The following is a 27264-nucleotide window of genomic DNA, read 5'->3' on the forward strand; positions in this document are numbered from 1 at the left end:
ACGGGGTCGAGGAGAGACCGAGGGGAGAAGAGGAGAGAACATGTAAGTCTAATCAACAATGTATACTTTTTCCCCATATTGTGTCAACAACATACCTTATTTGGGTCCAGGCTTTGTGAGGTTCAACTCAAGGTGAGTCATACTCATTTCCGTCCACCATCAGAAGTCGGCCATGTTGAGACGCTCTTGCACTGTGCGGGGTCACCAGAGTACAAGAGCTAAATCAATCTCAGTCAGAGAAACACCCTTACTAAGCACTCCTGCCCCTGGCCTCTCCTTGAAATGTATGCCAACACCCGAGCCCACAGTTAATCGATGGTGACAGGACATGAAGCTTAATACCTTGCATTTCACAGTTAATTTGCAAATGGATGCTAAATGAAGTTTAAAAAGAGTGGCTATGGTCAACGAGCCAGATGGAAATCTACTGATAAGGAACTTAGCAGTGGCAACGATGTACGGTAGTTGTTACTTTATGCCTCTACGTTATGGTGAAATAGTCAATTTATCACCATCAAGTCTCCAGTCTCCTGATCTCTTCTCTCTACCAATTCATCATTCACATTCCATCCCCTACGCATCCCACCAGCCCTCCCCTCCCAGGAGCCTCAGACACATTATATATACACACACACACACGCGCGCGCGCACGCAAACACGCACACACACACCTACTTACCTCCAATGTCCTCAAAGGTGATGAGGGCAGAGCCGGGTGTTGCCTTGACAATGGTGACATGTGCTATTTCCCCTCCACCATTCCTAGCCCTCAGGAAGTAGATGTATAGCTTGTCTGTCAGTCGGTCCTCCTTTATATCAGTGGGCAGGCCACTCACCCTTACTGTCCTGCACTGCTCCGCCATCTGCTGGGCAAAACTGGGTTACTGACATACAGGAGGAATATATAGATGGGTATACCAAGCCATGTCTCCCTTCAACCATAACCACTGATCGTAAATAAATAATAAATTTGTCATTGCCATGTAATAGGCCAACATAAGATTTTTTTGTGGGGCTTATCTGGATATTTGATCAAATTACACCCTCTGCTGGACGTTGCCACGAAACGTCACCAACACAAACGTCGTTGTATTAAACTGCTGTGTCAACGTTGGTCAATGCTATGGAAACAGCTTGAGGTACCGTTGATGTTGATAGTATACTGTAAAGGGAGATGTGCGAACTGTTCACATGACATGCGCACTGACTGCTTGAGGTTCAAATGGAGTCCACAAAGAGCAATCGACCAGTAGTCGGCACAGTATGCGTCAAATCACTTTCATCCACTGTTTCAGAAATAAACGCTAGATGAGTGCGGATAGTTATCCATTCCCTTCCCGCTCTATAAAAGAGACGATCACTTTGACCATCAGGTCACAACATCTGTGAAAATCAAAGGAATGGGTAAGTGTGCGGACTACGGACTGAGAAAATGAAACTTCAAGGAAGTGCACAAATCCAACGACACAATCTAAAATAACCTCAAAGTAGAGCTCTTCAAGGCATTGGCTTTTTTCACAATGATATCAACGCAAATATCCTTACCGTACCTTTTTAGAAGCCTCATATCTCTCGTCTCGCACCAAAGACGTGGACGTGCTTCGCTTGCATGTTGTTCAAAACATGGATGGAAAGTGAAACTGTATGAAGTAGGAACTGGAGGGTTAAGATTGTTGTTGTTCTTCATTTCAAACGCCAGGGGGCGAACATAAAGCCAGGTTCACAGGTCCAAAAATGAATCAGTGCATTGGTCAACTGAAACCTAGATTAGAATTGGCCAATAATGAGATACATTTGACTTTCAACAAATTGTGTGTGTGTGTGTGTGTGTGTGTGTGTGTGTGTGTGTGTGTGTGTGTGTGTGTGTGTGTGTGTGTGTGTGTGTGTGTGTGTGTGTTAGGAGCTAGGGTTAGTTTTAGGGTTACGGTTAAGGTTAGGTTTTCAGTTTAAGGTTAGGGTTAAGGTTAGGGGAAGGTTTGGCTGGGGTAAGCCGTCATGGTAAATAAGCATTTGTTCTTAACTGACTTGCCTAGTTAAATAAAGGTAAAATTAAAAGGGTACGGTTACAGGGTTAGAATTGTGAATGGGACTGAATTGTGTGTCCCCACAAGGTTAGTTGTATAAATCAAATTGTATTTGTCACATGCGCCGAATACAACAGGTTACTGTGAAATGCGTACTTACGAGCCCTTAACCAACAATGCAGTTCAAGAGATAGAGTTTATTTAGAGTCTATTTACTAGGGGGGGGGGGGGGGGTCAATGTAAATAGTCCGGGTGGCCATTTTGATTAATTTACTGTTAAGGAGCTGTAAGGAGCCTTTTGGTCCTAGACTTGCCGCTCCAGTACGCTTGCCATGCGGTAGCAGAAAGAACAGTCTATGACTAGGTGACTGGAGTCTTTGACTATTTTTTGGGCCTCCTCTCTCAACACAGCCTAGTATATAGGTCCTGGATGTCAGGAAGCTTGGCCCCAGTGTTGTACTGGCGTGTACGCACTACCCTCTGTAACGCCCTTATGGTCAGATGCCAAGCAGTTGCCAATACAGGTGGTGATGCAACCGGTCAGGATGCTCTCAGTGGTGCAGCTGTAGAACTTTTTGAGGATCTGGGGACCCATGCCAAATCTTTTCAGTCTTCTAAGGGGGAAAAGGTGTTGACGTGCCCTCTTCACAAGACTGTGTGTGGTATGTGTGTGTGTGTGTGTGTGTGTGTGTGTGTGTGTGTGTGTGTGTGTGTGTGTTGTGTGTGTGTGTGTGTGGTGTGTTGTGTGTGTGGTGTGAAAGCCAGCCACTGAACGTTCTGAAATGATACACAGTAAGTTCAACTTTATTTTCACAATATGTCTCACTAACCTCTCAAAATTAGAAAAATTAAGAAGAAACAGTCAAACATCTGCCTAGACATTATTCTCGCCAAAGAGATGATTCATTCTACCAAAGACAGTACAGTATGACGATAGGCTGAAACTGCTTCTCCAATAGAAATCCCCGATCACACTTGTAGGCGATGTCATGGCGACAATGGCTACCTAAACTCATACGCAGAAGCACTTCATCGGGTCTACGGGTTGTCTCGCGCTGAGCTGCGCTTGTGCAGACCGTCAAATCAAAGGCACTCCTTGGATATAAAGTTGTTTTTCACGAATATTAAAACGTGTTAGTTTGTCAGTTTCACGAGGTTGGAGTAATAACATGTTCAACTACTTTAGACATTGACTCAAATATAGGTTGTGCCTTTACATTTTGAGAAAATGAACAACTAACGAAGAATTTTTTTTCACTTCTCATTGACTTCTCAAACCCTGGCCCTGCATGGTCTGTTTCGCAAGTCTTCCGCAAGTCTCGCGATGTGGCCCCTTAGGGGTTAGAAACTCTGTGATTCAACTCTGTTCAAATGACAGAAATATTTAATTATCATTATAAACTGGGTGGTTCGAGCCCTGAATGCTGATTGGCTGACAGTATACCACGGGTATGACAAAACATGTATTTTTACTGCTCTAATTACGTTGGTAATCAGTTTATAATAGCAATAAGGCACGTCGGGGGTTGTGGTATATGGCCAATATAACACGGCTAAGGACTGTATTCAGGCACTACGCGTTGGGTCGTATTTAAGAACATCCAATAGCCGTGGTATATTGGCCATATACCACACCCCCTTGTGCCTTATTGCTTAATTAAATCGTAATATTACTATTATCATAGTTGGTGAACTTCAGCAACCAGAATGCTCAGCGATATTCTCACTAGCCAATGAATTGAATCGATAAACAAGTCCCGGAGCACTACTTATCCAATCAGAGAGGAGTTTGTTACAAGTTGACGCGCATGCTTTGTAGAAAAATAATTCATGCGTTCTAACGTCGGATCTGGTGGAGGTCATAGACAGAACTGACAAAACAGTAGGTTAGTGCTAATGTAGTTATGACCATATACGTGTATCAAAATATTATTAACACAGCTCCCTAATAGTCAGATATTGCTGTGTGACTAGTTATGTGTGTAATTATTCAGTAAACCGAGAAGGTATGTATTGAGTAACATGGACACGAGCGACCGATTTGCAAGTTCATGTCGCTGCGTGAGCATGTAGTTACAGATTGTCATGATAGCTCTAGATCAGGGTAACAAACACTGTCGTTTGGCATGACAGGTCCAGGTGTGACATTGCGTGTTTCATGTTTCAATTCACATAGCTAGTTAAATAATCTTAGTCGTTTTTGTTGCGAAGTCTGCTTGCTTGGCTAGCTAATGTAGCGTTGGCATCATTGACAGACCAAGGCCATCACGTCAGAATTGAATAACTCCGAGCTCTGGATAGCATTAATAGCTACTTGCCTACATGCAGATATATTATACCACCACATACAACTCTAGCTCTTAATTATATTATTGCGTATCTGGTGAGCTCACATGGCAATGAATAGCTCGCTATAATATTTAATCTTTTTTTTTTCAGGGCTGCAGACATGGCGAAACTATTTGAATCCATCGGGAAGTTGGGGCTGGCCCTCGCCGTTGGTGGAGGTGTTGTGAACTCAGCCCTCTTCAATGGTGAGACATTGAACTCTGTAAATTGATCTTGATATCATGGAAACACCTGGATTTTTATTCTATTTTACCATTATTTAACTAGGCAAGTCAGTTAAGAATAAATTCTTTTTTTCAACGAATAAGAATTTGTGGGTTAACTGCCTTGTTCAGTGGCAGAAGCACAGATTCTTACCTTGTCAGCTCAGGGATTTGATCTTGCAACCTTCCGGTTATTAGTCCAACGCTCTAACCACTAGGCTACCTGCTGCAATACTAGAATTTATGATTTTTTTTTTTTTTTTTACCGGTTATTTACCAGGTAAGTGACTGAGAACGTTCTCATTTGCAGCAACGACCTGGGGAATAGTTACAGGGGAAGGAGGGGGATGAATGAGCCAATTGTAACTGGGGATATAGGTGACCGTTGATGGTTGAGGGCCAGATTGGGAATTTAGCCAAGGAACACCGGGGTTTAACACCCCTACTTTCTTAACGATAAGTGCCATGGGATCTTAAATGAGCCTCAGAGAGTCAGGAACAACCGTTTAACGTCCCATCCGAAAGACGGCACCTACACAGAGCAGTGTCCCCAAATCACTTGCCCTGGGGCATTGGGATCTTTGTTTAGACCAGAGGAAAGAGTGCCGTCCTTACTGGCCTCCAACACCACTTCCCAGCAGCACCTGGTCTCCCATCCAGGGGACTGACCAGGCCAACCCTCCTAGCTTCACGAAGCAAGCCAGCAGTGTGTATGCAGGGTGGTCTGACATAAGGCTTAAAGTGTGAATTCCGTAACACTACCAACCTGATAATTGTCCTAATATTTTCTAATGTTTCAGTTGACGCAGGTCATCGGGCAGTTATATTTTGACTAGTTCCGGGGAGTTGCAAGACGCCGTAGTTGTGAGCGAGGGACCCACTCCTCATTCCTGGGTACAGAAGCCTCTCATCTTTGACTGTCGTTTCTCTCGTCCACGCAACGTGCCTGTCATCACAGGCAGCCAAAGTAACTTAACATGAGTCACGGAGGACCGGCATATAAGCCTCAGCACTTAGTCTTTCTCTGGCATAACTAAAAGCTTTTACCCCACCCCCCCCCCCCCACACCACAGATTGCAGAATGTAAACATCACACTGGCGCATGCCTCTTACCGGCGTGACTAGCCAGCTCCCACGCATCTTCACCAGCATCGGAGAGGACTACGACGAGAGGGTACTGCCATCCATCACCACAGAGGTCCTCAAGTCCGTGGTGGTGAGTGTTGGACTAATGCCACATTTCCTTTAAGTTTTTACCCTGGTGTTTGGGGTAAAACCAAACTCTACCTCAAAGTCTGAGTGGCATTGGGTTGCAGTGAAGTCTACGCTATCCTGTTATTTCCTTGCGTGTATGTTTATATAGGTGTTTGTGTGTGCCTCACAGGCCCGGTTTGATGCCGGTGAGCTCATTACCCAGAGAGAGCTGGTGTCTCGGCAGGTCAGTGACGACCTGACAGAAAGAGCCAACACCTTCGGCCTCATCCTGGATGACGTCTCACTGGTGAGCTGCTGTTTAAAGGAATAATACACTCAAAACAACTAATTCCTATGATTTATAATTTTGTCTTGTGTGAACAATATTTTTCTGCGCTAATGTTTCATTTCATTGTTCTAATGAGTAGGGAAGCAACAGTGTTTTATCCAGTGGCTCTGGTCATCACTTGTACATGTTCTGTGTTTTTAATTGAAGACCTCATGTTCCTCCAACAGACACACTTGACGTTCGGTAAGGAGTTCACAGAGGCTGTTGAGATGAAGCAGGTGGCTCAGCAGGAGGCCGAGAGGGCCAGGTTTGTCGTGGAGAAGGTAAGGATGAAAGGGTTTGTTTTGAGACATTGACAGATTTATTCTTTAAGGTGATAAGAATGATAAACATGCATTTAATACACTTGAAGTTGGAAGTGACCCTGAACAACCAAGTGATTCTGACCTTGCACACCTTTTTATAAAGGATGAATAGAAGTGAACGGTGTGTTTCTTCTCTACTTCCCCCCCCAGGCCGAGCAACAGAAACAGGCAGCCATCATCTCAGCGGAGGGTGACTCCCAGGCCGCCCTGCTCATTGCTAACTCCCTGCAGGAGGCTGGAGACGGCCTGGTAGAGCTGCGTAAGCTGGAGGCTGCCGAGGACATCGCCTTCCAGCTGTCCCGCTCCCGCAACATCACCTACCTGCCCGCCGGCCAGGGCACACTCCTCCAGCTGCCCCAGTGAGACTCACACACTCTGACCTAACCGCCCCTCCCTGTGACCAGCCAATGCATGGGCCATGGAGGGTGGGGAGGGGGTGAGGGAACGGGCGTCCACCTTCACACTCTCTCCTCCCACTCCGACTAACTATGGACTGGTGAAATAATGGCGGCTTGGGAGTGTGGAAAGATCCATGATAAGGTTCTGAAGTCTGGGCAGTGTGTGGGGAAGAGGAGGGAGCCTTAGGCTTGATCTATGGTAAACTACATATAGTAAGTTCTGTCAAAAATACAAAATTGGTGATGCAGTAAATTATCTTTGCTTTGTCTGGCAAATTCAGCGCAGTGACAGAGTCCTGTGATATGAAGAAGTTGTAATTGTGTTAATTTAGGGGAAGAGCTGTATGGAATGTCATGGAGGATGGAACATTTTAGCACTATTGTAACCACCACAGCAATCACAATACTGGGGATTTATTGATCTGAGAGGACAAGCTATTTAATCAACTGGATTTACATTAATCTTAGCCAAGCACAAACTTCCATGGGTGAATAAGATGCTGCTATACACAAGTAGCGTAGGATCCAAAGCACCCTTGTTTTTCCACTCATAACTTTAAATTACATTGTACAAATGATCTGAACTAATCTACCCAGAGCCATATATTCAAAATTTGACTCTGAATCTACCCATCCCTTTGACTTAGTCTATTGTGTCGATGGCCTGTCAAATGTCCTCTCACAGCTAGCTTTCCTAAAATCCTCAGTTTGATTGCCATGGAGTCCCAGTGCTGTACTCCCCTCTACTTGATTGGATCCTCTACAGAATCATCTTTGGTTTACTAGCATGCTGTCCACACCACCTCATCCATGGTCCTCAGTGACATGTCCCTCCTAGCCCAGTGGTATGAAACGTGCCTGTAAGATGGTCAAGTGTCATAACCTTCCCTGATTCTTTAAAGTTTGTCGCTGTGTCTTTATTTTGAAGGAAGGATATGCAAGTCCCCGCATTCCACTCAATATGTCTCAACTTAACAATAAAATTGTCCTATTTCCACAGCAGCTCTTTGTGTGTGTGTGTACCAAATCTCTGAAATGTGACACGGTTGATGTTATGGTTTCTCATTTATAGCCACAAGAGGGCCCTATAAATATATTGAGTTTTGCATCCAATTTGTGAATACCTGCACTTGAGTGCATAAATATAAAACTTAGACCAGATGTAACTTGTCTGCTATTGAGTAAATTCTGTGTAGTTTGAAAAGCCTCCCTAAGCATCTTTTTTTTATGTTTACATTGAGGCAGAAAACATAAACATTTACTAGGCTACCATTGCACAAATGCATACTATGTAGTGTATACTGATAACTAAAATAGTGGTAGTTTAAGAAATATAAACCTGGCTATGCTTCATATCAGATGGTTTTGTTCTTGATTGGTTCTATTGCCTTTCACCTAGCCCAACAGCCTGATTTATAGATTGTAGACATTTTAGCACAGATATTGGCAGAATGGAGTACTATAAACTGCCTCATTTGGGTCTCGCTTACACAGGATGTAAGTCTGATTTCCTGTTTGTTTTACACACACAGTCATAGTTGTGGGCACTACAGTAAATATTACAATCTAATACTTATTTGTATGACCGTAATTGGCATACTTCAAATGGCAATTACACATTTCTGTACCTAGGTCAGAGGGGAAAGTGAGTAAATATACAGTTGCACATTGTTCCACATTTCATTTTAGAAGAGTGGTTACAGACGGGAACAACCGAGCAGTCTCAATATACTGTGTTTGGTTAGTACAGACATCCATCCTTATAGGCTTCTATGTTCAGGAAATGGGCAATGAAAAAATGTACAAAGTGAAATACTGTATTCAACATCTGGTCATTGCCATGTAGATGTACATTTCATGCAGTAGTTCGATTTTTCCAGTAACTGATTCCGTGTCTAATCCAGCTCTGGTTTTCTCATAATTTCCCGGCTAAAGATGGGGACAGACACGAGTGCGCGCATCGTGCGCAGTCTGGTTTGGATAGAAGACGAAAAAATTGTGGCGCGCCTACCCAACCCAGACAGCGGCCTGCCTGTCAGTGCCCGGGATGAGCGAGAGTCGGTAACGTTAGTGCGAGCGAGACCTTGGCTGGGCCACGTAGCGATGGATCTACAGTAGCACTGAGTCTACTGTTAACATATCAGTGTCATACATTCTAAAAATGCATTAGTAAACACATTTGCAATCGAGCATGCAATAGGATTATCAAACAGTGGTGAACTGCAACAGTAGCTGGCTCTTTTTGTGCGTCTGCAGCACTCCAGAATCCCTGCAACTCTGATTGCACGAAATGAGAAAGAGAGCGCTCTCACCGAAGGTAACATTTCTCTACAAGTTATTGTATATTTTTTAATATATTTACAAACATGACATTTGTCTACAATGCAAGACAAATGAAGGATTTTCTTAGCGATTTTATTGTCTTGGTTATTATCAAGCTAGACTGCTGACAACCCGTCATTGAGTATGTAACGAGCTGTGTGCTATCTTGCTAGGTTTTTCATGGGGAAGAGCGAATTTAAAAGATTCTTGTAGCTATGATTGTTAAACAATTTTATTAACAAATATTGACATGTTTAACCTTGATTTGTGTAAACGATGTATAAGATATGATGCTGCAATAGTGTATACTGGTGTAAAATCTCGGTTTAGCCAATTTATATCTGGGAGGTTTTGGGTTAAAAAAAAGTGAAAGTCGTCTGATTAGCTAGGATTTGCTAGCTAACGTTAGCCGTGTGCCATGGTAATTCACATTTGCGCTAGCTATATTAGCTAGTATTATTTCTGGTGAAACGGACAGTGCATGGCGAGTTTGATTAGCTAGGTAGATACATTCAAATTGTTTCTGTCTTGTTAGTATGTCGATTTCCAACCAATGTAAAATAAATGCATCTGTATTTATATAGCTACTGTAAACTGAATCTACCTTGTTAGTTGTTTGTAAGCTAATAAATTGGCTAGCCGAACGGCCTTCCGTCCGACGGTCTTGACCAACCAATGTTTCCTTTTTGTTTAACCCTTTGCACTTATTTTTAAAGTTGGTTGTTACCAACAAAACTGCATATAATCGTGTAACCGTTTTTAATATGCGTTGCTTTGGAGTTTGTAGGATTCAACTAATATAGCCATCCGTATTTTATCAATCTGTTAGTATTATGAAAATATATCGCGGGTTGGTAACGCGTTAGCGCCAAATTGACGTAGCTAGCAAGTTAAGCTAGCCAGCTGGCGAAATAGCTAGCAAGGCCAGATTGATTACAAGCGAAGTAGAGTTAGCATTCGTGCTAGATAGTCTGTTATGTTTGAGAAGGGGGCAAATGATTGCTTTGCAGTGTCAACCGTGATTTAGGCCCAGCTGCAGCCTTGCCAATTCTTGCGAAAGAAAATGTCAACTTCTTTCGGTTGTGCAGACGCTTTTACGAAGTGTATTTTGCCATGCACACGTTCGTTGTGTTGAATATAGCCTCATTTCTAAAACAACATTCAGACATTTTGCTTCCAGGTCCTTCATATCACATTGTCAGACCCAACTTCATAGATACATGTTTTTGTCAATAGTAGCTAAATGGCAATCTCTCACTAATCACTGTGACATGTATTTTAAGGGATTTCAGTATTAGTGTTTGTTATTAGTGTTTTAAGTTTGACAGACTTCTCATGTCAACTGAGACTCACCGTGGACCATCTCCTTAGCCTACATTGTTGCATTTCATCATCCGATCCTTTCCCCTCTTCCTTTCCTGTGTTGTCACAGAGAGGGCTGTGGTGGAAAAAGTACCTAATTCTCATACTTGAGTAAAAGTAAAAGATGCCTTAATAGAAAATGACTAAAGTGAAAGTCAACCAGTAAAATACTACTTGAGTAAAAGTATTTGGTTTGAAATATACTTAAGTATCAAACGTAAATGTAATTGCTAAAATATACTTCAAGTAAAGTGTATGTCATTTCACATTCCTTATATTAAGCGAACCAGGCAGTATTTTCTTGTTTATTTTAATTTACAGATAGCCAGGGGCACACTCCAACACTCAGACATCATTTACAAATGAAGCATGTGTTTAGTGAGTCCTCCAGATCAGAGGCAGTAGGGATGACAAGGGATGTTCTCTTGATAAGTGTGTGAATTTGATAATTTTCCTGTCCTGATAAGCGTTCAAAATGTAACAAGTACTTTTGGGTATCCGGGAAAATGTGTGGAGTAAAAAGTATATAGTTTTCTTTAGGAATGTAGTGAAGTAAAAGTTGACAAAAATATAAATGGTAAAGGAAAGATACTGCAAAAAAACTACTTATTAAGTAGTACTTACAAGTATTTTTACCTAAGTACTTTACACCACTGAGGGAGGGAAAGAGCGAAAAAGAAACGTAGTCCATGCATTTGGATGGAGGATTATGACAGAGCAGAGGCCTGTGGAGGTTTAAAGCGTGATTGCCTACCACTGCTGCCCTTCTATCTATATCTCTAGAAAGCTTAGGCACAAATACCTACAGGGGCATGGGGCTCCCCTACTGTGCGCAACACAGTGAGCTGGTTAAGGTCTTATGAGTTTGGAGTCAGGAATGTGAACCCTCACACATTTGCCTCAAAGGGAAAGCTCATTAAAGTCCACAGACAGAGAGAGGGTGGAATTCAATGCTGCAGAATAATGCATTGAAACAGTGGTGAATGAAATTAAACCTCTGGGAAGGATTCAGCTGACACACTTTGATGCATACCCTCGACATGTCACTATCTACATGAAGTTGCGACTCCCATTTGCACAGGATTTGAACCCATCTTGCAGACACTTTAGATGAGAGGGAGCAAAGTTCATATTTGAAAGCAGGCCAAACGGTTGTGCTGAGCGATCTTTTTTTTTTTTTAACAACTAATTGACCAATGTCAGTTCAAATATTTGAATTCCATTTTGTTCTGTTTTTTTTCTTCCTGTGAGCTCAATGCAGACATTGCACAATTTCTCTAGAGATAAATCAGATCAGGCCGAACTGTGCGCTGTAGTATGGAGTTGTAGTTTCCAACAGGCCAATAGTCTACAAAGTTTAACGCAGAAAACGTGGTAAATAACTACAATGACCGTAATCCTTTGCTCACCTACTGTCCGGTCTATGTTTACTTTACTCTTGCTACATAAAAGAGACAGAATGCGAGATCAAGAGGGAAAGAGAGCAGTTGCTTTGAGGTACCTCTACCTGAAAATACATGATCTAAGTGATTGATAGTTGGTATTCAGCAGTCATAAAAGTATGCCTTATTTACTTTGAAGAACCTCTAAAATAGTGATTTTTGTCAGACTGCATAGGCAGCAGCTCTATAGATGAGATGACTTAAAATAAAATTATAGTCATCAATTAAAACATGTAATATACACAACTGAAATATTTCATTAATGTGAATAAATTATGGTTAATAAATGATAAGCAGTAATGGGTAGTCACTACCACACTGCAACTTTTATTAATTGTTTTATTCTGTGTTACAGCATTCAACTCACATAATACAGTTGAAGTTGAAAGTTTACATACACCTTAGCCAAATACATTTAAACTCAGTTTTTCACATTTCCTGACATTTAATCCTGGTAAAAAAATCCTGTTTTAGGTCAGTTAGGATCACCACTTTTATTTTAAGAATGTGAAATGTCAGAATAATAGTAGAGAGAATGATTTATTTCAGCTTTGATTTCTTTCATCACATTCCCAGTGGGTCAGAAGTTGACATACACTCAATTAGTATTTGGTAGCATTGCCTTTAAATTGTTCAACTTGGGTCAAACGTTTCGGGTAGCCTTCCACAAGCTTCCCACAATAAGTTGGGTGAATTTTGGCCCATTCCTCCTGACAGAACTTGTGTAACTGAATCAGGTTTGTAGGGCTCCTTGCTCACACATGCTTATTCAGTTCTCCCCACAAATTTTCTATAATTTTCATTTTTCATGATGCCATCTATTTTGTGAAGTGCACCAGTCCCACCTGCAGCAAAACACCCCAACAACATGATGCTGCCACCCCCGTGCTTCACGGTTGGGATGGTGCTCTTCGGCTTGCAAGCCTCCCCCTTTTACCTCCGAACATAACGATGGTCATTATGGCCAAACAGTTCTATTTTTGTTTCATCAGACCAGAGGACATTTCTCCAAAAAGTGCGATCTTTGTCCCCATGTGCAGTTGCAAACCGTAGTCTGGCTTTTTTATGGCGGTTTTGGAGCAGTGGTTTCTTCCTTGCTGAGCGGCCTTTCAGGTTATGTTGATATAGGACTCGTTTTACTGTGGATATAGATACTTTTGTACCTATTTCCTCCAGCATCTTCACAAGGTCCTTTGCTGTTGTTCTGGGATTGATTTGCACTTTTCGCACCAAAGTACGTTCATCTCTAGGAGACAGAATGCGTCTTCTTTCTGAGCGGTATGACGGCTGCGTGGTCCCATGGTGTTTATACTTGCGTACTATTGTTTGTGCAGATGAACGTGGTACCTTCAGGCGTTTGGAAATTGCTCCCAAGGATGAACCAGACTTGTGGAGGACTACCATTTTTTTCCTGATGTTTTGGCTGATTTCTTTTGATTTTTCCCATGATGTCAAGCAAAGAGGCACTGAGTTTGAAGGTAGACCTTGAAATACATCCACAGGTACACCTCCAACGGACTCAAATGATGTCAATTAGCCTATCAGAAGCTTGTAAAGCCATGGAATTTTCCAAGATGTTTAAAGGCACAGGCAACTTAGTGTATGTAAACTTCTGACCAACTGGAATTGTGATACAGTGAAATAATCTGTCTGTAAACAATTGTTGGAAAAATGACTTGTGTCATGCACAAAGTAGATGTCCTAACCAACTTGCCAAAACTATAGTTTGTTGACAAGAAGTTTGTGGAGTGGTTGAAAAACGAGTTTGAATGACTCCAACCTAAGTGTATGTAAACTTCCGACTTCAACTGTACATAGTGCATTTAATGTATAAAGAAATAATTGAAACTGATTATTTTTAATATTCAAGCTGAAACAGGACCAACCTCAAAAAGCATGAATCGCTCAGCACTACCAAACTGAAAAAGCGGAGTCATAAACGATCAACGTTACACTGAATTTAACCTCGAGATCTGACAAGGTAATCGTACAATTACCACTGATATTGTGAAGTCTGCTCTCTTCCTGCTCACCACATCAAAGGGCTGTGCTCTCTCATTGTGAGTGAAACTCTACTGTGACTCATCTAAGTAAGGATTTTACTAAATGCGAGTTGCATAACCTCAGCTGTCCTGTGTGTGGTTGTGGAATGTTTGCACATGCTCTCTTGCCCCCCACCCCCCATCATCTCACTCTCTGTTTGATCATGTTAATGACCGGAACAGCACTAAGGGTATGCAAAGTTGTTATATGTTCTGGTCCAGTGATTTTATTTGCAAATCTTCACTGAGCAGAATGAACCCTCAGTCTTCGGTGTAAGGCACGTGTCAATCTCATTCCACGGAGGGCCAAGTGTCTGCGGGTTTTCACTTCACCCGTGTACTTTTATTGAATTAAGGTCACTAATTAGTAAGGAACTCCTCACACCTGGTTATCTAGGTCTTAATTGAAAGGAAAACCAAAAACCTGCAGACACTCGGCCCTCCGAATGATTTTGAAACCCCTTGGTGTAAAGGTAGACCGACATCTGCCTGCGCTACGCATCAGGAAAGCCGTGACGCTCACTCCACTCAGAGGGACCATCAAGGCACAGGCCTCTTGTCTTCTTGACCCTACTACATTCCTGTGCATAAGCAGCTGTTAAGAGAGTACAGGGCCTATTTGGATTGGTTCTGGCAGATATAACATCACATCTGCACACGGGGCAGGAGATGATCTGAGGGAGTTTAATGCTCCAGTAGGTGAGACGAGGTGCTCTATGGAGCACAGTCACTCGTCTTGTGGTTGTAATGCACCTAGAGCGGTCCATTTCTCAGAAAGGATCAGACAGTCAACATGCACAGGAAGAAAGGTTGTGGGTGGGTGTGCATTGTTTTGCTTTTGTCTAAATGCCGAGGCATCTGTCCTCTTTTTTTTTAAAGTATATCTATATATATTTTTTGTCAACACATAGCTGTAGGCATTTTGTTTGTGTGCTTGCATGTGTGTATTTGAGTCGCTCTGTTCCAGAATTGTACTTCTCGCAACTTGAGTGTAGTGGATAGAGGAGGTGGACCCAGAGAGTTTGGGGCTGTGTGTGGTTCTCGGCCTCAGACACAGTCCAGCTGCCTGGAATCTGTTATTAGAGGGCCTCTGGCTTGATCAGTCTCAGAATCGTGGAGGTGGGTTGTGATGGTTAACCTGTACTGGGCCGTTGAGCAGAGGATGTTTGTTGTTTATGAGAGAGGATTTTTTTTTTTTTCTCTAGTGGCTCTCGAAGTCATTGCAAATCAAGAAACCAACCCCAGTGCTGATTCAGCGTCCGTGCCTAAGGTCATTTGGGGTCAAACATCCATGTGGAAATAACAAAAAGCTTAAAGCTGTAGCTATGTCTGACTTAAATGTTTCAATACTCGTGTCACATCCTCGCACTGTGCCTCGAGGGTCACTGCCATGACGGTGTTATAGGGGCAGGCGGTAAACGACCCCTCAAAAGCCAAGTAACAAAAATATTGCAAAAGCTTTGTTCACATTTACAAACAGTATATTTTTTTGTTCTTTGATCACTTGCACACATGCGCTGTGCAGGCTCACTCAATCACTCACTCACACAAAAGCTGATGTACAGTTTCCTGTGGTTGAACTCATTTACAACTCCCATACTGTGGTTATTTTGTGCTCCGTAACTGCCACAATAGAGGGGAAGGGGGGGGGGGTGACATTTTATAGGCGTTAAGGTACGAGTGCAAATCATACATGCATTGAAGTAGCACACCCCCTAATCAGAGTTCAAGAAGCCATTTGAAACACCTGGAAGAGCAGATTTCTTACTTTGTCAGTAAGTTTGTCGAAAGATAGGCCGACATGATTGCCAATATTCATTGCTCCGTCATGAATCGTTATTGTAAAAGAATGTGTTCTCAATGACTTACCTGGTTAAAGGCAAAGTAAATAAAGCAGTATTGTATATTTCATACCAGCTTATGAATATTGTTATATATGTCAGTGTATTTATTGAACCTTTTATTTAACTAGGCAAGTCAGTGTGTTAAGTGTGACCGCTATTGAAATTTGAAAGCTGAGATTAAGGTATTGATTTGTGAAACTGGTGTTTTGAAAGCCGGGTTGAGATGGAAGATGGGTTTTCTGATTAAATGTGAGCGGATAATTTTTGGATGATATGATGGCATATATCAAGTCTGGTTAACAAGATGGTGAGATTTAATGAAAGATGATTTGACCTGAAAGCATAAATAGATTGTGAAGAGCAGGAGGACTGTGTTTGGGGTTAAGTCCTCTCTCACAGAGCTCTGATGCGTGTGGTTTGGATGTTCACACATGCCAGTGAAACGGTTGCGGTGAAGCATGGCTCAGTCTCCGTTCACAACGCCTTCACCAGGTTGTAGTTTCACATCAGACACACTCACTCTGAGGCTGCACCACACGCTTGTCACAGAATTGAGCCTAATCTCTCGTTCTCCATTTCTCTTGCTCTCACAGGCGGCAGATTGCAGATGGCTCCTGAAACGAGGCACAGAAGTTCTGACTGCAGCTCAAAGTCCGGCGTGAAGCTCACCCTCAAGACAGAAGCTTAAAGACGGAAGCCCTAACGGACAATATAACACTGACAGCCTCGAGTGAGAGACTAACCTGAGAGGCTTCATCTGCGGAGAGACCGAAACCTCATCGAGGTTGAAGAGCAGACACCCCAGCATCCAGAGAAGCTTTGAGATTCAAGCTCAACAGAAGCCTAAGCTGTAGCAGAATGCCACTCACGGTCTGTCCTCAGCCTTTGTCCTGTGGTGAGCATGGATCCCCTGTTTGAATCTGGGTGACGCTTTCTTCCCTTCACCCCTTCCTCCTTCCTGTCTCCTCAGTGGCGGGAGGGGTGGGGGATTGCTTCCGTTCCCCCTGCCCCTCCTTACAACATACTCTCACAGTTTAAGAATACCAACACTGCTAACAAACCTCTGGCTGTGCTTCAACTAGCACTACTACAGTCTTCCCCTCCCACACACATGAAATCCTGCCAGAGCCTGAAGGGAGAGGTGTCCAGCCCAGGTGGGATGTCACAGGAGGGGCGCAGAACGCAGCAGGTGGCCCAGTCCTACTACCACTCCCCCGCCCCAGACCTGGACCTAACGGGCAAGCTGTACAAGCGGGAGGGCGGGGGCAAGCCTTACTCTGTGCTAGTGGACAACAAGATGGCAGCCAAGACCCCCATGGGTGACCAGACTCCCAGTCAGCTGTCCCCGCAGCATGTTACCTCCCCCCAGCAGCAGTACTACCGAGAGGGGACAGTAGGGCAGCAGGGGGGCGCCTCCGAGGACTCAGAGGAAGAGGAGGAGTCATTCAATCGGGAGCAGATCATCGTGGAGGTCAACCTGAACAATCAGACACTTAACGTATCAAAGGGGGACAAGTCCGTCCCCCAAACCGATGCCTCAGAGAGACACTGCAGCGAGGAGGAGGAGGAGGAGGAGGAAGAAGATGAGGAAGATGTGGAAGAAGATGAAGTTGAAGAGGAGGAAGAAATAGAGAGCCGTAGAACGAGAGCCAAGAGGGCCCGGCGTGGGGTAGCCCCCGCTACCAGCCAGTCCCGGAGGAAGAGCCAGTTCACCGCTCTGAGCACCACCGGCATGACCACCAGGGGCCGACGGAAGAAGACCACCCAGCCGCCCAAGAGGACACGCCGGACTGCCAGGGAGGGCAAGGGGACCCCCTCAGCTGGCTCTGCCACGGGGGATAAAGCGGATGGGGAGGAGCGGGAGACGCTGGCGTGTGAGAAGTGCCCCCGCGTCTTCAACACCCGCTGGTACCTGGAGAAGCACATGAATGTCACACACAGACGCATGCAAATCTGTGACAAGTGTGGCAAGAAGTTTGTCCTGGAGAGTGAGCTGGCCTTACACCAGCAGACTGACTGTGAAAAGAACATCCAGGTAAGGAGAGCTGGTGCTTGTCACAAATGGCCCACTATTCCCTATACAGTGTACCACTTTTGACCAGAGACATATGGAGCCCTGGTCAAAAGTAGTGCACTATGTAGGGAATAGTGGGCCATTTGGGACGCAGGCCTGGTCTCTGGTTTTTAATTAACTGTACACGGTGTTTTTGACCTGAGCAATCAAAACGACTCCATTGATTAGGTACATTGGCTACAGTTACGTACCAGGTACAGTGAAACGAAAATCTGTCTGTCATCAAGGCCAGATTTCTGGGGTTTGAAGGATGTAAGAAACGTTTTGTCCAGCAGAGGGAATCGGAGCGTTAGGAACCAGCCTAGACGGATACTGTTACAGCAGTGTGGGAAATACCACCTGCAGCTCCAGACACTGTGAACACTGTGATTTGTCTCAATTGCTTGCTCCTGTTCTTAGGTTGTGTCAGGGTAATCAATGGCACAAAACAACAGCAATCATCACCTGTGACTGAATGTGTTCTCTGTGTGTGGTGTTCTGCTGCTCAGTGCGTCTCCTGCAACAAGTCTTTCAAGAAGCTGTGGTCGCTGCACGAGCACATCAAGATTGTGCACGGCTACGCAGAGAAGAAGTTTGCCTGTGAGATCTGTGACAAGAAGTTCTACACAATGGCTCATGTCCGCAAGCACATGGTTGGTAGGTGGACTCCAGTTTGTCTGTTCCTGCTCTTCCTGGTAACTCCCACATGTCCCTAATAGGATATACATTGCCTTGCAAAAGTATCATCCGCCTTGGATTTCTTCACATTTTGTTACAAAGTGAGATTAAAATGTATTTAATTTAAATTTGACAACAACCTACACAAAATACTCTGTCAAAGTAGAAGAACATTTGTAATATTTAAAAAAATATTAATTTAAGTTAAATTAAATAACAAAAATATAGTTGTTGCATAAGTATTCAGCTCCCTGAGTCGATACATGTTAGATAACACCTTTGGCAGTGATTACAGCTGTGAGTTTTCTTGGGTAAGTCTATAAGAGCTTTACACACCTTTTATTGTGCAATATTAGCCCATTATTCTTTTCATAATTCTTCAAGCTCTGTCAAGATGTTGCAGATCATGGCCAGGCAGTCATTTCTGAAGTCTTGCCATAGATTTTTGCCATAGAAGTCTTTTGCCATAGAAGTCTTGCCATAGATTTAGGCAACGATTATATTTTAGTTATCTATATGGAATCCTTCTTCCACTTTGATATTTTGAGTAGTTTGTTGGCCCAAAAAAAGACATTTAAATCCATTTTAATCCCACTTCGTATCATTAAAATGTGAAGAAATCCAAGGGGTATGAATACTTTTGCAAGGCTCTACATCTGTATCGATAGGAACTAACTCGCCCTCTTTTGCCTTTCTTGCTCTCTTTCATGGAGCAACATTCAGATCTCTCTTTTATCGAGAGCGAGAAAATGAATACTCTTCCCTTTTTGAGCACGACGAATCACTGTTTTAACACCCCCAATATCTATCCCCTGTCCCTCTCTGGTTGGCGCCCACCTTTTAACCTGTTCCTTTCTCTCTGCAGCTCACACTAAGGACATGCCGTTCACCTGTGAGACCTGTGGCAAGTCGTTCAAGCGCAGCATGTCCCTGAAGGTTCACTCGCTGCAGCACTCTGGGGAGAAGCCCTTCCGCTGTGAGGTGAGCTGTTTAGACTTGCAGTCACACTGTCCCTCCCACACTCAAACACAGACTGAAACAGAAGATTTATTTAACTTTGTAGGGTATTGGAAGAGATGGACACACACACACACACACACTGTCCAAAAAAATATATATCCAAAACTGAGGCTTGAAAGCAAAATAAAGATGTTTCAATAAACATCATGGTGCCCTTAAAATCATAGTGCATAAATGAAAAGTGAAAACAAAACACAAACGTTTCGGCCTCAGGCCATCATCAGTTGGAATTGTCGGCAGGCACGTCTGGCGTTGTTTCAAGGATAATTGCATATGTCACATGATCAAGCAAGAAAACACATCAGAACATTAGTACAATAGAATGCCTGATCTAGATTATATACGAAAGGGAACAGAGAAATATCATCAAATATTGATTTACAGACCTCTAAATGCTTTGTAAGTAGGAAACACTGCCGATTTTGCAGGTTATCAAATACTTGTTCTCCCCACTGTATACCATGTGAACATTTCTTCAGAATATGTAACACAGGATTGTAATAGAGTAGGGCGCTAGAGAGACCACTAGATGGGGATATGGGACACCAATAAGTGGCAATATACCAGTTACAGAAACCCTTCAATAACAATTCTTCATTCATGCATGATGGGTGGAGAGTTTTTAAATAGAACATCCACCTGCTTTCGGTCTGGAGAAGACTAAGTTCAATATTTCATGAATATTCGTTTTATAAGGAAAGTGTTTTATCAGAGTATGAATAGTGTCCATTTTTAATGTATTTGATTAGAATCCTTAAATATTGACTTCTAGCTGGTAAGGTTTGAATGGCTAACTCAGACAAACTGGGCAGGATTCATACAACTATGGGTTGTTTGAACAGAGGAATACGGCCTGCTGTACTGTGACTGCTCCAAAATGGTGATTACTATTGAACCAAGGCACACTTGACTACATATAAACTATCCCTAAATGTTTATGGTCACACAGTTGGAGCAGCGGCTAGCTGGTGTAAGCAACCAGGTCTAGATGCACCATGTCCAGGTCAAACATTAGCAGACCATGAATACACATGGTGTACAGAATAACTGGAATCAAAATACAGACGGGTGAAGTTGGATTTTTGAACTGTTTACTTTTTAAAGACCCAGTTTAGTCAAAACTCTTTTCCTGTGTTTTGTGTCATACATTGTTGTATAACAGCTGATGAAACTAACACTGTAAAAGTGTGAAAACATTTGAAAACAAGTGTTAATTCCTGATTTGTTTTTTTTCAACCAGTACGTTTTTTTTCAACCGTTTAATCAGCAGAGCTCTATACTGCAAATCAGGTTTGAGCAGTTAGAGAGGTAACTTTGGTCTACTGGTTATCCCGAGTTCAACTCGGGATAACCGGTACAACGAGGCTCACCTTTTAGCAAGGTACATTTCTATGGCAAGGAATCCTTCATAACTACCTGCCCTGGGGCAAGTAACTCTATTTATACTGAATGAAGTGTCTGAGCCGTAAATTGAGGACCAATAAATTCAGATTTATTCCCCCTCGCATAGATTGCATCATCATCCCCTTCATTTGAGGAAGACGACTGAATATTAAATTCTAATGTTAAAATACCTATCCCGTTACACATTTAGTAATGACAGAATGCATTTGAAACTTCACACTCAGTAAAACTTTTCTATGATTTAATACGATTCTTTTATCGCTAGGAGTGGGAGGTGCTTATGTATTGAAAAGCACAGCAAAGCTGGCATTAACGATAAGTAATAAAATAAAAACGGCACTTCTAAAAGCCTATTTCGGACCATAGCCTGCTATATTTGCAGTACAACTTTTCTTTCAATTAGATTTGGGCACAAATGAAAATGTGGTACCGACTCGCGCATGGATTGATGTTTCAGCATGGTCTCAGTGAAGAGTTTGGCGTTCTACTAGCCATGTGTGACATGTACACGCAGTTATAAACCTGCTAGAGTTAGGGGCAGGCGGACGAGCAATATCCACCATCGTAGTATGAATTAAGCCTGAGATTGAATGTGAAGCTAACTGAAGCTGGCTAGCCTTTGAAAACACTGAGTAGATCTAGCTTCCTTTGTAGTATACCCCTCCGGTTTTGCATGGGTGGAGTTTTGGTTCGCCTGGTGACATCACTGGTTGGTATAAGTTAATAGACCAATAACAGAGTTCCAACATTCGCTATTTAAGTGAAGATGCCTTCGAAGCCGGTGTTTGGAGGATATATTGGCACGGGTGTCGAGGGCCAGCAAACCGTGCCAATATATCCTTCAAACACCGGCTTCGAGGGCATTATCACTTTTATGCAACGGGTTACCAACATATTCAAATAATTATTGACATATTTTCAAACTTTTTTTTTKGTGATTTAATTAATTTCATCCTTCTGCAAGATGTCGTCCCGACACAAATCTAGGGTTGCTACCCAAGCCGGCTGGTCGTTCGTTCTATTGGTTTGGTTGCCAGAGACGCGGCCCAGTCGTTCAGTCTTTTTGTTCTGTATCTCTGGACGCAACCCAGTCATTCGTTTTAAATGTTCCATTGCCATACTGGCTGGTGACGTTCCTATCCCTTGCTTGTGATAGCAGTTGATGTTATTTTCAATAACACAGACCCCAAAGCAAATCAGGTGGAGATTTTTTTTTTTTTTTCTCCACAGAACATTTATAACCCCCAACCCTAGCCCGGGTTGACCTATTAGAATTCCTTGCAGTAAAATTGGGCCAGTGGCCAAATAACAAGTATCCTGTTTCAGGCTCAATGTATAGACGATTCAGACTAATGAGATCTTGCCACACGTAGCTGTGAGTCAGGACTGAAATCCCTACACAGATTCTAACCAGATGTTGAACTGAAAAACAAGTATTTCCATTGATCGTTAATTCCCTATTGATCTCTAGTCCTCTGCGTTGTGTATTATCTTAAAATATTCTTACACTTGTTAGCTAGAAAACTATGGCTAACATAGTCACGTCAAATAGTGCAGCCAGAATAACAACAGTAGCTGCATTTGTTTTAAGCTGTTTTCCAGTGACATTTATTTGGACACATCCAAAACAATGAGCTATTGAGGCAAGAATTCGCCTAGCTTAGAAAATGTTCTCTCTCGTCAGGACACTGTTGTTCAGAGGAGCTAGTAAACAACACCGCTAACACAATCACTTCAAACTGAAGCGGGAAAGACCGCAAACTAGCTGCACTTCGTTTCGTTTGACCTTTTTCTTAATTGACGTTTCGTTGTATATATCCATAAAAATGATTCATGATTTCGACTGGCAGAGAAACGCTGCCTGTCTGTCTTGTCCCGACTCCCGATACGTTCATTACAATGGGACACCTGGAGATCGAATTTGAATATTGAAACAATGTTGCAAATGTCAGAGAGACAGACAGCAAGGTTTATGCAAATCTCCGTTGTTGAAAAATAAATGTTAGTCTAAAAGAAATGAGATGATGTCTAGATGTGTTTTTATAGTGGAGATCAAGTTCAAGAACAAGGGCAAACCGAGCCCGTGTTGAACTCTCCTCAGGTGTTCGTCTGCATACCCAGCATTCTGGTTTCTAGGACATTCTGTAGGAAGCAGGTACCACCTCCCCCTGGGGGGGGCCTCTGTGTGGCCAACCACATAAAGGGAGGAGGGTTGTCTGGGAACATGTGGTTGGTTGGATGGGTGGGGCTCCATGTGATTAAATAAAGCAACTCCGCTAACATGTTGTTAAAGAGTGCAGCTGACTAAGTACTGCGTGGTGGGCTCCTTCTTCCACTGCATCTGTTAGGTATATATTATGTGTGTTTATGTATGTATTATGTGTATTATTATAGTGTTATTATACAGTAGCCCTTATGAATTTCCATTCCAGGGATGATTGTGTATGTGCCATGTCGTCTCCATGGCTGTGTCTCAAATGGCGGCATATTTCCATATATAGTGCACTACTACCCCCTATGGGCCCTGGGCAAAAGTAGTGCACTTACGAGGGAATAGGTTGCCGTTTGGGACACCCTAACTCTCTCTCCCTCTGTCTCTCTATAGAACTGTGCTGAGCGGTTCCAGTATAAGTACCAGCTGCGCTCCCACATGAGCATCCACATCGGACACAAGCAGTTCATGTGTCAGTGGTGTGGCAAGGACTTCAACATGAAGCAGTACTTTGACGAGCACATGAAAACACACACAGGTGAGACACGGTGAACACACACCAGTTTACACACTCACTGAGGAATTTGTGTGACACAAACGTGCAATTACAAAGCTCACCCTCCAAGGACTTATTCCTATAAAAGCCTTTGCACTTTGTCATGTCATCAAAATGTTTGAAACCAAATATTCAGACGCTGGTCTTCCAATAACGTTAGAAGCCAGGCCTCTTCATTCTTCAACATTCGGAAGTTCTCCCTGACCAACGCCACCCCATTTACTGGAGAGTCTGCATGGCCTTCAGTCTTGATCCCTAGTCAGCCAGTGAGACTCTGTAGATGCTCTATAAAAGGAAAGAAACGGGGCGTCCCAAGTTGAGCGCTACCGAGACCTCACCCAGTCTACATAATGAGAGGGTGGCAAAGCGTCAGTGGTGCCTCTCCTCCATGTCTACTTATAATGACTACCCTGACACATTCTATATTACATCTTACATTTTCTCCCCTGCCACTTTTCTCCTTTCCAAAGCAGAACATCGGGACCAGGCCTGTTCTTTTTCAGTCTTTTTAATTTAATTTCTCCCTCCCTAGTGTGGGTGGATTCCCTGCACTCCCTGGTGGTTATTCTTGTAAGGTGTAATTATTTGACCGTCTCTCCCGGCCGCCGCTGACCAATTTGGCCTCCTGTGGTCAGACACACCCAGTGATGCCTTGTAATACACAGTCTTCTCCTTCTTCGTCCTTTTTTCCTTCTTCTTCCCCCCAAAGGTTTATGCTTTCCTCTGGAACTTACCTACTACACAGAAGTTGCAGAACATTAACAAAAAGGCTCCGGTATAATTTCTCACAATTAAATGATTCACTGTCATACTGTAAATGGTTTACCGGAGCCTCTCAGAAAACATGCAGCTCAGATTAAAGCCGAGAGATGCTTTGAGTGTGCTGTGAATGAGTGTACGGGGGTGGTAACGGGCACATTGAATGAAAGGTTAATGAGAGCAGTTCTCGAATGGACAGCCGTTGTTCATTTTCTCATCTCCTCTCATCCCAAAGTGTGAACTGGCATCGCTGCCTGCTGAGTGGGTGGTTAGACAGCAATGACCCCTCATGCTCTCCTACAGGGACATTGTCTGATTGTAAAGTTCACTTCTTCATGAAGTTCAGAGGGGTTTAATCATCTCAGGACAAAAAGTGTTGCCAGGTGGTATATTATTCTTCTCATGCATGAAGTTCGGTGACGTGTGAAAGTTAAACTAATTAAGGAGAGTCAGGGACTAAGTCACCCATCTCCTCGCTCTCTCTCCTTTCTCTCTGTCCCTGTCCCCTGCAGGAGAGAAGCCATTCATCTGTGAGATCTGTGGGAAGAGCTTCACCAGCCGGCCCAACATGAAGCGCCACCGCCGCACCCACACAGGAGAGAAGCCGTACCCCTGCGAGTTGTGCAGCCAGCGCTTCCGCTTCTCCAACATGCTCAAGGCCCACAAGGAGAAGTGCTTCCGGGTCACCAGCCCTGTGACTCTGCAGGCCAGCAGCCTCCCCCTGCCTCTCCACCTCTCTGCCCCCTCCTCCTCTGGCCCCGGCCCGGGCCTCGCTCCCTCAGCTGCCACCACCTCCGCCCCTCTGGGCCTCAGCCCGGCAGGAGGGGCTCTTCCCCCACGCGCCCCCGTGGGACACGCCTCCTTCTCCCACCTGCACATGACCCCCTCTCACCATCTCCCTCACCACCACACGTCGCAACAGCAGCAGCACCACCCCGGCACGCCCCTGCAAGCACCCCCTCTCCCCCACCACCACCTGCCTGTGCCCCCCGTCTCCCCTCCCCCCGCGCTCTTCAAGAGCGAGCCCCTCACCCACTGTGGGCAGGAGGACAGGGGGTGTTTGCAGATTAAGAATATGTTTGATATGTTTTGTGGATTAACACAATAGGTATAGCATAGTAGTGGATCGGTTACTGTGTTTGCATATTGGGAAGAACGGAAGAGGAACAATAGCAGGCGTGAGCAAGGCCCATTGAATTTGGTTTAACAGTGGACGGAGATACCCACCCTCTAGAGAGGCTACAGCCATTCTGCCGTTACTGTGGGTCAGTTGGGTCTCTGTATCAGCTTAACCATGAGTTACTTACTGTTTTCACAGTGTTTCACTATGATTTTTTTTCGTTAGTTTTGAAAAGCTTATTCATTTGTGTGTATCCTCTGCACTTTACTGCTGCGTGAGTGAGCGCAGTGATGGGAGGGACTGACGATGCATGTGGGAGTGAGTGATATGGAGGGAGGTGATTGGTTTGGTGAGTGCTGTTTGGGCAGGAAAAAGAGGAGAATCAATCTGGAGGTGGATAGTGTGTAAGGGACCATGGCATAAGGAAATGTTTTGTTTTGTTCATACATTTGTTTATTGTTTCCTGTAAGGAATAGACTGACTCTAATATGGACTCCCAAAGAGTGATCGAGTAGTGTTGTGCCTCCTGCTTTGGTGATTTTACATAGCCCTCCCTGCTTCATCTGATCTGAAATACATTTGAGGTGTTTGCCTCATATCCAGTTTCCTCTTTGTTGTGAACTTTTTCTCTTCGATTTAATGTATGATTCTCCTCCTTTCATATTTGTTCTATAGAATGCCCTTTTGACTAAAATCCTGGCTAGTTAAGAAAAATAGCAATGTATATTCTTTAAAGATGTTTAAAAGAAATAATCAATATACTTTTCCCCTCGTGTATTTTTAACCACTTAATGTAGCATTGCATATTTTATTATTGTGAGTATCTGGTACAAAATTGTGCGGCTTTATACTGTCCTGGGTTGTTTTTGGGGGGAAGGGGGGTTTGTATGTTTGTTTTTGGAGATTGAGGAGAATTGAAATGTTGGGCTTTTTTTAATAATGTACATTTTAACAGACTATCTGCTAACTTTCAGAAGTAAAAAAAGAGTAGCCATATTATCACATATTTGTGTGCTGTCGTGTGTTCTTCTGTCATATCCTATGTGGTATTGGTAGTTTTCAAATGCACATGAAGCTTCTTTGCTTTAACGGTATCCTGTTCTCACAGCTTATGGATAATATTTCACAGTCTCAGCTAGGGATGCACAATTATTCAAATTATTATCGAAATTGAAATATTGACTTGTACAATATGCATATCGCAAGAGGTTGCAATTTATTCTTAAATGCCATGAATGTAACGTTCAAACGTACTAAGGGTCCCCTGGGAAACTGGCCGACACTAGTTCCTACCCTGTCACAACAATTCTACTGTACCTTGCTTGTTCTTTAGTTGTCATGCCAAACTACACCAAGCATAGAATCAGGAAGGCTATTTTTATCTCTATGATTACAACAGTTCAGCAAAGTGTTTTGATCTAAATTGCAAGTTAAATCATAATCGCCATATTTGGTAAATATCGTGCACTCCTAGTCTCAGCCCAACATCACATTGTCTGTTGCAACGGTGACCATGTGTCTTGTGTACAGACAGGTCGTAACCGAGGAAATGCATCATGTTCACTAAGAATGTGACAAAAATATTTTTTCAACTGAATTTTTAATCTAATTCAGATCCCCCCCCCCCC

At 43.4% G+C, this 27264-nt stretch overlaps 1 protein-coding gene and 1 pseudogene across 1 annotated transcript; both read left to right on the plus strand.

Moving 5' to 3' along the window:
• Window positions 1-3827: 3827 nt before the first annotated feature.
• On the plus strand, window positions 3828-7411 carry LOC112081365 (prohibitin 1-like; annotated as a pseudogene).
• Window positions 7412-8790: 1379 nt separating this feature from the next.
• On the plus strand, window positions 8791-25624 carry znf652 (zinc finger protein 652). Its single transcript, XM_024012615.3, has 6 exons — window positions 8791-9139; window positions 16428-17869; window positions 18397-18544; window positions 19431-19546; window positions 23595-23739; window positions 25029-25624. The coding sequence occupies exons 2-6, from the start codon at window positions 16946-16948 to the stop codon at window positions 25622-25624; spliced, it is 1929 nt and encodes a 642-aa protein (XP_023868383.1). The 5' UTR covers window positions 8791-9139; window positions 16428-16945.
• Window positions 25625-27264: the final 1640 nt, after the last annotated feature.

Source organism: Salvelinus sp. IW2-2015, linkage group LG20 (genome assembly GCF_002910315.2).
Source record: "Salvelinus sp. IW2-2015 linkage group LG20, ASM291031v2, whole genome shotgun sequence".
NCBI classification, from domain to species: Eukaryota; Metazoa; Chordata; class Actinopteri; order Salmoniformes; family Salmonidae; genus Salvelinus; species Salvelinus sp. IW2-2015.